Source organism: Glandiceps talaboti, chromosome 6, assembly GCF_964340395.1.
Source record: "Glandiceps talaboti chromosome 6, keGlaTala1.1, whole genome shotgun sequence".
Classification (NCBI taxonomy): Eukaryota; Metazoa; Hemichordata; class Enteropneusta; family Spengelidae; genus Glandiceps; species Glandiceps talaboti.
The window spans coordinates 24,200,898-24,212,399 of NC_135554.1; the positions used below are offsets into that span (position 1 = coordinate 24,200,898).

The 11,502-nt window shown below is 33.7% G+C and overlaps 1 protein-coding gene across 1 annotated transcript in view; it reads left to right on the top strand.

The window, feature by feature from the left end:
• LOC144436994 (atrial natriuretic peptide receptor 2-like) overlaps positions 1–6,240 on the top strand; it is a 75,015-nt gene extending 68,775 nt beyond the window's left edge. The window contains exons 14-21 of the mRNA XM_078125861.1: positions 117–330; positions 759–846; positions 1,027–1,166; positions 1,745–1,897; positions 2,807–2,905; positions 3,253–3,344; positions 4,287–4,473; positions 5,624–6,240. Coding sequence (XP_077981987.1) covers positions 117–330; positions 759–846; positions 1,027–1,166; positions 1,745–1,897; positions 2,807–2,905; positions 3,253–3,344; positions 4,287–4,473; positions 5,624–6,240 — 1,590 coding nt within the window. The remainder of the gene's footprint in view (positions 1–116; positions 331–758; positions 847–1,026; positions 1,167–1,744; positions 1,898–2,806; positions 2,906–3,252; positions 3,345–4,286; positions 4,474–5,623) is intronic.
• Positions 6,241–11,502: the final 5,262 nt, after the last annotated feature.

Genomic DNA, 11,502 nt, shown 5'->3' on the forward strand with positions numbered 1-11,502 from the left:
CCCTCCCACCGAGAGAGGAGGCCAGCGAGGGTGGCACAACACAACATATCTTACAGTCTGTAAGAACAGAAGCAAATATCAATATGAAGCCTTTATTATTTATTTTATTTTCACAGTTAATTGAGAAGTGTTGGGCCCATGACCCAAACAACAGACCAGCTTTCTCTACAATTAAGCAGATACTGCATCGTATCAACCCTAATAAATCCAGTCCTGTAGATATGATGATGCAACTCATGGAGAAGTATTCCAAACATTTAGAAGTGTTGGTTGCTGAAAGAACGCAAGATCTAGTTTTAGAAAAACAGAAAACAGACAGACTTCTCTACAGTAAGTTGTAATACTAGCATTATATATTCCTGTTAGTTTTCTCAGAAATCATTCTGTTCAAAATTTATTTTTGTGGCAAATTTTTTACATTCTTATTTTTTCTGCTGACATTTTGGAAAATGTGGTAAAGAGGCCTATGGTTTTATGAGTATTTCTTACATACATATATTTATCAGCACTCTAGGTATAGATAGCTATACATTTCCATGTAGCTATAATGTTTCCAGCATGGGTCATGTAAAAGGAAAAACAAAAGACTTCAAATTTATGAACTATAGAGGGCAGTCAACAAATGGCTCGTCTCAGTACTGTACTGCTCACCCATCATGCTGGCTCGACATGTCATATTTTACGCATCAATAGCCAGACTATAAATTGTGTAAAATTCACAAACAGACATGAAAATAACTTCTTCTTTTCAATCCTAGGTATGCTTCCGAAACCAGTTGCTGATGAACTCAGGCAGGGTAAAAGTGCCACAGCAGAAACTTTCAATGAATGTACGATATTTTTCAGGTAAGTAATGGCATTAATTAAACTACTGTAAAATACTTCTAATTCTTACCTGATGTATCATTGGAAAACAACCTTTTATCAAATTGTCAACTTGTTTAACAGTTTTATTACATGCTCAAAAAATTCTGTGTCATAGACACTGAGTTGCCATATTTCAATCCTGTGTTTATTTCTTTGTAGTGATATTGTTGGTTTCACCAGTCTGTCCAGTGCCAGTACACCATTTGAAGTGGTTGCCTTACTCAATAAACTGTATGTGACCTTTGACTCCATAATTGACAGCTATGATGTCTATAAAGTGGAAACGATTGGTGATGCTTGTAAGTGCAATTTATTGTGACCTTTCACCCCATAATGGATAGCTATAGCCTATGATGACATCTCAAATTGTCTAACAACACTAACACAACACAACACCCCCCCCCCACACACACACACACACACATACATACACAACACAATTTAACACAACATAACGTAATATAACACAACATTATAACATTACGTGCAACTCTAAATGATATTATACTGCATAACATGACCCTTCACAACACAACACAACACAGCACAACACAACACAACACAATACTACATACTAGTAGATGTTGCAAAGTAATATGATACAGTGTGACTCAAAATTAACAATACTACACTACACTACGCTACACTACACTACGCTACACTACACTACACTACACTACACTACACTACACTACACTACACTACATGTACACTGCACAGTGCTGCAGCACACAATGCAAGACTACATTAGTATGTAATATTGTACTGTTGTATTAAAATCAAATTAACATACGACACTGCTAAGTGCAACACTACACACAACACAAAACTCATTAACCAAGCTGACTTCATTCTTTATATTTTCTGTTATCTATAGACATGGTGGTATCAGGATTACCTAAACGAAATGAACACATGCATGCCCATGAAATTGCCAGTATGGCCTTGGACTTGGTTGAAGTCTGTGAAACTTTTGTCATTCCACATAAACCTGACTACAAACTTAGGATAAGGGCAGGAATCCACTCAGGTAAGCCAATAAGAAGCACTCTAATTGGTTGGACCCGGGTGACTGACTCCCACATCAACCAATCAGTAAAATACTTATATGTATTCACGTATGTACAACTGTTGCCATGTAAACAGTAACAAGCAGAACTTGTTACAAACAGGGAAAGCAAACAAATTTAATTTGATTGATAATACTTGGCAATAGCATGTTGGAAGTATGAAGACATATATTACATTTGTTTGATAAGAACAGTTTCAAGCTTCTTTATGTGGACATGGAATGCCGAGGAATCTCAAATTTTTTATGTGAATGTGAGCTAGTGTTTCAAGAGGCCATCAAACATTTTAGCAAACAATGGAATGGAATACACCTCAATGTTCTTCCAACATGCTGTGCCAAGTGTTATTAATCCAATTAATTTGTTTACTTTCCCTGTTTGTAACAATTGAGTTCTGCTTGTTACTGTTTACATGTCAACAGTTGTATTTAGACATCAAAGATACCTACAGAAGGTACAGGTATGCCTTTTGTTGTAGTAAAATTGTAGTGTTTTGAGTTGATACAACCAAGCAATGATGGGTTTGTGATACTCAGGCTACTGTGTCTTAATGCATTTACACAGAATCTACCATAGATTTTACTTTATAAACGTTATATCAAATGAAAGAAATTAGAGGTTTTAAAAACAAAGTATCATTTGAACAACATGTGAAACAGTTTATTAAAAAGAAAAACATTTGTAAAATTGATTATTTTCAAACCAAAATAGAAATTCAATAATGAACGTTCTTCCAGTGACCAGCATCTAAAACTGAATTTAAATACATTGAAATATTTCAACAAAACTTGCGTGAACATTTTTTTGTATGAAAGTGTGTTTTGTTACATGATTACTGACCATTAGTTGTCATTGACTTTGTTCTACAGGATCAGTAGTAGCTGGTGTGGTTGGTCTAAAGATGCCAAGATATTGTTTGTTTGGTGACACGGTCAACACAGCATCTAGGATGGAGTCAACAGGGGAAGGTAAGATATTTACCTTACTCATCAATCTAACTCCTAGACTAAAATACCCCCCGTGGCTGATCTTTCTGTCAATCCATCTCCCTGCAGGAACTCAAAACCATTAACCCAAACAAATTTGTAATATAATTTTTTTCATAAAACTTGAATAATGACATAGTATTGAATTTAACTTTTGTTCCAACTTTGAAATTTTACCTAAAATTTTTGACTGCACACTGCAGTCTTTGTCAACAAATTGACTTTGAAATATGTTGATTATTACGCCTGTGTATTTGTTTTTTCTCAATTGCATTTGTTTCTATCTCCTAGATACTAATGTATTTCTCCCATATATAAATTTTTTTTAGCACTAAAAATCCAAGCCAGTGATGCCTGTTGTCTGTACCTCAAACAAATAGGCTGTTTTAAAGTAGACTGTCGTGGTGAAATGGAAGTCAAAGTAAGTGACCATTCAATACGCCATTCCAGACTGCAAACAGGAAATTGATAATACAGAGTCCTTGCTCAAATTGGGGGTGGTTCATAAGAGCTTTGTCCCTTGTATTTTGTAGAAGTGAAAATCAGGAGTGTTTTTCATATTGTTCGGTATTGAGGAAAGCAGCAGTGCTATGATTAACCAAGTAACATATACCATGTATACCCCCAAGGTACACACTGATAGGAAGTAGAGCGCCACCATGGCAAATCTTGGAAAGGCCTATTCCCTTATACAGTACCTATATCTTTATTGCTGGTAATAAACCAGTACAGCAAAGAGAAGAATAGTTGGATTAGGATTTCAAAAGACCTAAACAAAGTAGTGGCTTGCAATGTTCTTTAGAGGGGAATGCCACTCCAGGAAATGACATCATTTTCATGAATTGTGGATTTTGGAGTGACATTTCATGATCAGGGTTAGCTCTGACTATGTATGGGAGTTAGTTGAATCATTGATATCACATCACCTACAATTACTTGTAATTTCAGAGAAATATCAAGTTGATCTTGTGCCTTTATAGGGTGTGGAACATTGCATTATCGGAGTCTGCAGAAATAATGTATTCAATGGTTGCACAATGAATATTCATGAGCTGTTTTACACTGAAGAGAATGGGCACTCAAGACTCATGAATATTCAGTGTGCAACTTAAATGCATTATTTCTATTGATTCCCATGATGCAATAGCATGAAAGAAATCCACCATTGTATTTTTTAAATTAGCTGTGTTTTGGAGACTATGCATGAAAATCTTGGCCTGACAAGTTGGAAGTGTCAAGACACTGACCTGGGATTGAAAATTAGCCCTTTGATAATAAGATAATGGGTTCTCTTGTTACTGATATGATTCCCACAAAGGGTTGTTCTCCAAATCTTATCTTCATGTTACATTTTACACCACAGGGAAAAGGACTAATGAAGACATGGTGGGTGGTTGGCAAAGACAAGAGTATCAAACCACAAACAGCAAATGAACTAGTTGTCCAAGACTTTAATCAGATTGTAGATGATGATAAAGATAACAGAGAAAAGAAACTCTCATTGGAGGAAAGAAGTGACGACCTTAGCTGCAGGAAAATTTCATTGCCAGGTATGATTCCATTGGTTGACTCTACATGTATAATTAGCATATTAAATGAATGACACCTGGCTATCAATGAACATAAGTTAGGAAATTCATAATTCTTGCATCTGTTTGATAAACAATAAATCACTGTTGAATATTTGTTTTTCGAGATTTTGATTTTGATAAAAATAGTGACCAGATGTTTTTCCCTTCACTCAGGAGAAACTCAGGCAAGAAGTATTTTTAGTGAATGAAAATAACAACGAAATTAGGAAAGTAACTTGAAATCAAAATTTGGTTATTTTACTGTGTGTTTAGTAAATTACACCTTGTGATGATATTCAGTTTTCTTCACAAAATACTGAGGGGATTTTTATGTATGTAGCACACCTCCATCTACATATCCCATAAAATGCTAATTATTCTGCAACTATTGACCAATCAGGATTGTCCTTTATAGGAGAAGGAGAAGTTGTAGATTTACATACAACCATCATGAAATGGAAGTCCTAATAATAAATCACTCAATCACTTTATTTGGTAATTTGTTGTCATTTGTCACTAATCAAATTTAGCCAAATGGAAGGGTGGGGTGGGGGTGGGGGTGGGGGTGCATGCTACATACATGGAAATCATGAATCACTGTCTTTAAGGGTTAAGAATGGAGATGTATACTCATTCACACTTGTCAAGTTGCACTAGCCATAATATCTGTATAGTATTACAATGTGTAACATTATGTGGACATTTCTTTCTGTATGTTAAATGCACCGAAATGTTCTGTATGATTGCTATTTTTGAATGTTATCTGTCACTTTGAATGTATTTGCACTATTTTCTCTTGCAAATCTCTTCCACCTAAAATATAAAATAGCACTGCAAAATGGCTTTTTCATCTTTCTCATCTATTTCTGATACATAAGTTAAAATGAAATAGATGTGAAGGAACAGACTTTACAGACTTCTGTCTTCAACTCTGAATTTAAGCTATGAAAAATTCAAATTAGAAATCACAAAATAAGCTGCACAAAGCTAAAAATCGTGATTTGGTTTTTAATATCTGAAAACTTCAAATTAGAAATCACAAAATAAGCTGCACAAAGCTTAAATTGTGATTTGGTTTTCAGTTTTGGCATTGCAGTCATATAGTACCATTTCATTTATCGCATTGTAGGTTCTTTGGAAGAGAAAGAAATTAATGAAGGAACTGAGAAATTTCTTTTCTCTCGTGCCTTACACCCAGATGAAGAACTTGAAAGTGAACAACCTGCAGTTAACCTTCTACCACCCCATGACAACGGAGGTCTAAACATCCCATTGGATAACGATGCCAGGGTGACTATGATTCAAGGCTACAATCCCACACCCTCACCAACAGACAATATGGCTGCCGGCAGTATGGTAACCACGACAGCGGCTACATCTCTGAATGGATCAGCTCTTCCACCTGTGGAGACCATAGCTGAAGTTGCTATACCAATGGAGAACATGGAAACAAATGAAACAACCGTGGACGCTTCCAGTGGAAAAGAGAAAAAGAAACACAAGAAGAAGAAGAAGCATAAGGAAAAGAAGAAGAAGGCTGAAGAGAAGGATGTTGAGGCACAGAATGAACTCAGTGGAGATGGAGCAGGAGCTGCTGCTGTTGCAGGTGGTGATGCAGCAAATAACAATGACAATGTTAGTAACGGCAACTGTCGAGATAACAGTAACATTAATAATACAGGAGTGTTTGGCAGTTCAGAACCATTGCTGGAAAACAACTTGGAGAGGGGAGAGAGTAATGTATAACAAGGTTTGAAGACTGCGGATATAAGGTCAACGATTATTTCACAGAATGGACTACCTTCACAGAAATAATTTCAGAGAGTAGAATACAGTTAAAGATAATTTCAGAGAGTAGAATATGGTCAAAGATAATTTCAGAGTGCATAACAAAAGTAACCAACTCAATTACATCAACACTTTACTATTGTAATTTGTACAATGTAAAATTTGCATAACCAGGTGGAGTATGAATGCAACATAACAATTTGTATAATGTACATTTGCATAAACCAGATGGAATGCTAATTTAACATAACAATTTGCATAATGTAAAATTTGCATAAACCTGCAGGTGAAGTATGAATGCAACATAATCAATTTATATAATGTACATTTGCATAAACCAGATGGAATGCTAATTTAAATTAACAATTTGCATAATGTAAAATTTGCATAAACCAGGTGAAGTTTGAATTCAACATAACAATTTGTACAATGTAAATTTGCATAAATCAGGTAGAAAACTAATTCAACATTACAATATCTATACACTAATTAGCATAACCAGGTGGAATACTATTTTAACATAACAGTTTGTACAATGTAAATTTGCATAAACCAGGTGGGAATATGAATTCGACATTACATTTTTATATGTATTACATGAAAATTAGAATTAGCAACTTCAGTTGGATTTACCTATTCGAACGCCGGATATGAACACATAAGTTGAAGTAGAAGGTGAAAATGTCACTGAAGGCAGTCACTGATGTCACAGACAGCAAATAATGTTGAGATCATATCAATAAAGGTGATGTCAAAATAACTTTTTATAAATGTTTTTGTATATAATTAGTACTATGTTGTGAGGATTATGTATGTAGTCAATATGTGTTTTTGTAATATCAAACGCTCATATGGAATTTACCGTGAGTGACCCACATATACAGTAACATTACACAAATGAAATACCTTGTGATATAATAATTTATGTTAAAGTAGAAATTTGTAAAAAAAAAACATTGCCAAAATTAAGTCATAATATATATCATTTGTTATTACCATGACAATCACCATGTCCACAACACTGGGTTTCCATGACAATCACTAAGTTTCCATGACTATCACTGTGTTTCCATGACAATCTAATTGTAGTGTAATACATACTATTCTTCCTTGGAATTGCCAAGTGATTCAAAATAAACATATCTTAAAGGTGTATACTAGTAGATACGTTATATACATCTGACCTGCAGGTTTCCCAGGAAATAAACCGCACAACCGTCCTTTGTAAATGTTTGATTCCATAAAATTAACAAGTCGTTTGGATAAAAATTGTCACTGAGTTAAATAGACAAAAAATATGATAAGTATTTGTCTTTAAAAAAGTACTGATTTCATATTTGTATACTATAATTATGAATATTTAGATAAAAGTAATTTATGTAACTTCTTATTTATAAATACAATATTGTTTTATAATCTTCATATTGAAGGCACTGATTTGAATAAATTGATGTTTCCACTTGTGTCTCTCAATGTTAACTGATAATGTCAGTCTATCTAACAAGAAATGTTAGACAATATAAGACTGTTTGTAAGAGTAAGGGAGACATGTAAAAGTCTAAAGGCTGTTTAGTACATTTGGAGACATAAAATTTTTGGTTCAAAGCCCAGTTCTGTTGATGTTTTTCATATCAATAGAGGAACACATATGATCTCTCTTTTTGGGCAGGATAAAATTTTTGTATAGCTGTGTGATAAACATGTTTTCTCATCAAAAACTTATCCTAATTCAACATTTTCATCAAAATCTTAAGCTTAATCCTAATCTGACATTGGTCTTCATGTCAGTCGACTGACTTACTGTAACAGAGTGTTGATGAAGAGGTTACATTAATATGTATTGTGAAAATGTCTTGTTTAGCGCATAACTTGTGTTTGCTCAAGTTTCTACATTGCTAAACCAGATCTATACCTTTCAGGGAAATATCATATTTCATTGAATTTAAAGCTACTGGAAAATGTTATAACTTATTGCTCCATGATAGAAAACGTAATTTACCCATGGAAATTTTTTGAAAATGTAATGTCTAAAATGATCAGCCACAATTTGTTGAAAATTCCTAATGGCTGAAAAGGGCAGTTTGTAGTTAGATGAACTTTATGCTAAGATATTCATTGAAAGTAATCATGGCAACTCTGTGAAAATGACTAAATATAAAACTAACTGGATTTATCTATGACTTAATAGAAATTCTGGTTACGTGTATTCCTTTAGGAGTAATTAATTTACCCAGACTATACGGTATGAATGTACTGTATATCTCTTTGCCATTTAGTGAAAGGGCAAAGTCTACGCAAAACTACAGACTATTTTTTTTTATTTCATAGTGAAATCCTTACAAATGAAGTACATGTATAATTCCTTCATATTTTTTATGAATTGTGAATTACTATTTGTTGTTGTTGTTGTTGTTGTTGTTGTTGTTGTGAAACGTCTGAATTGATGGTTGTGAAGTAGAAATATCTCAGTTCACCATCTGTCCTCTATCTTACCGTCCATTTCATAGTGTTAGTCATGTACACATTGTGTTTATTTATTTATTTTTATCACGATGTAGAAACTTGCCACTTTTTTTTCAGAGTGAATTTTTTTTATTCAGTTGCCAAGTATAAAAATCATGTGTTTTCCATTTATTTCATAAATTAAAAATTTTAAGAATCAATGTAAATTTGTGTATTTTTCAGATTTGTATGTTTATTTGTATTTTTTACTATGTACCAGCTGATGAGCACGTTTTGTTTTGTTTAGTGTTGATTACGTTGTAAACGATGAAAAGACAAACTTTGAAAACATGTATAGTCAAGACTGAATGTACATAAAATGTTGTACCAAGATACTAATTATTTGGTCATTACACAGATAAGATATTATCTGCAGTTGAAGAGATAATAACTAGATTGAATAACATTGCACTCAGTCAGTGCCTAATGTCAAATACAATATTTTCCAAACTTCCAAAAGTCCAGCTCTGGATTTGGCTGTACAATTCTGCTCTTCCCTACCATGTTTCTTAGTTCCACCCAGTCCATAAAAGGAAACAAACTCAACAAATTTACATATTATGCAAATTAGCCAATCCTATGTATGGAACCTTCCTAGAGGCTGTTCCAGCACTCCTTTGCACCCCCTTCCAATCATGAGAGTGGCTAAATTCATTCCAAATAGTTCATAGCAATAATTAGTGCCATTAATTTGGTTAATATATTTCCCGGCAAGTTTTACATGTATTACATGTGAATGCGTGTACAGTGTACATGATAAATTTCTTCAAGACAGTCTTCCAAATTTTTTCCACATATTTCTATATTGTTTTGTATGAAAGTATTGTACAGTTTTTCCCCCATTTCAGTGTTTTGTAATATCTATACAAAGGATATATTCCAAAGTGGTCCATGTACATGTTTGAATACAAGTATGTGTGTGTTAACATACCTAGGCAGTATTCTTCAATTAGGTGTAATTTTGTAGTAGAGTCACACACCACCCCCACACAGGTTTGATGATGTGGGCATCTATTTTTATATTCTTTTATTTGATTATTATAATGCTGTTAGTTTTCACTTCAGAATATGTAAATTCTTGTATTCCTGTACATATAACTCTGTATACAGTTAAGTTATTAGTCCAGAAAACTGATGTGTGTTAATGTCCATCAGTCAACCAGCAAGTGTAGACAATAATATTTATACCACGGCTAGACCGACGACTTGGCCAATCAGAGGCCTTGATTTCAGTTGGTTATATGGAACCATAACCCACTCTTTCTTAGGGATGTGACCTATATTACACTCACCACTTAATTTGCATGCAACACACAAAATCTTGAAAAAGATCCGTTTGAGCCAATCACACCATAGTATAAGTAAGATAGACAACTTGTTCGGTAGGGTTATGTGCCAAAAATTTGGGGGCTCTGCCCCCTCATTTATTGGCACATAACCCTCCTGAACTTGTTGACTATCTATTACAATTCATTTGCTTGATGAGTTGAAAGTCAAATCATTTTATAGAGAGACAGAAATATACACTATGTGTCTGCCCTCGGTATTTCATCATCATGCACTTACATGGTGCATGGACAGTGATTTGCATGACTGCATATAAGTATTATGCTATGGACAGTGCATTGTCTGACTCTTACCAGCATTGCTACATTGTATCACCCAAAGGTACAAAAGAATCATAAACATTGCTACATTGTATTATCTGACCAGACAAAAATGTAAGTACAATTATTACATTTTAATCCTTGTTGGATACAGATCGACTAAAATTAATTAGGGCAAAGAAAATGTAGCAATATTGGTAAGATTTTTGTTGAACCAGAGATAGAGTCAGACAACATGTTGTTCAGGTTCACTGGCTTCTATTGTATGTAACACATTGACTATTGTATATATACAATGTAGGGGACGTTTTGGATCATTTGAAAATGTTTTTATACTAAAATAATGTGACAAGTAAAAAGTCAAGTGATTGATTTGATTCATAATGCTAATCAGCCAAAAAGTCATTTCATATCCATTGAAAAAATCACACACTATCAGAAACCGAAATATTTATTAAAAGTACAGGAATTTAACACAAAGAGTGCAAAAATATAAACAAGATCCACAAATTATCACACCTGGCTCACTAGAAGATTTAATAACCATGCCATGTGCACACTTCTGTGTTTTGTATACCTAATTGACTAATTTGCATATTGCGAATATGGAAATGAATGCTTAGAATACCAAAAGGAAAGCGTCACATCAAAGTAGCAGTTTCTATTCAGTTTCCACATTTGTGAAAAGGCATAGTAAAAGTAACAGTCAAGTTTGCTGTTTGCTCACTGAAGTATGTTAAAATTTATTAAGACTTAGTTAATTCAGTAGTTGCGACTGGAATGCACGCTACTGGATTGTGTGAGTAAGGCAAACAGCTGATTTTTAAAGTACAGAATATTGACAAAAATGTCTGCAAAAGCCAAAAGGAATCAAGAATGTTTTTGACTTGTTTTCTTTAGTTGGATATTTATAGGAAGATTTGTAAATAAATTTGAAAACAACACTGTATTAAAACAACTCTGAAAAACCACAGCACTGTATGTACTTTTACACTTTTATTTACAGAATAAACAACTTTTTTTAAAGAATATTTAAATATATGCAGTGTTTGTGTCCAAGTTACTGGTATATATATGTATATGTAATGTCTGTGTCTAAGTTTTTGGTATA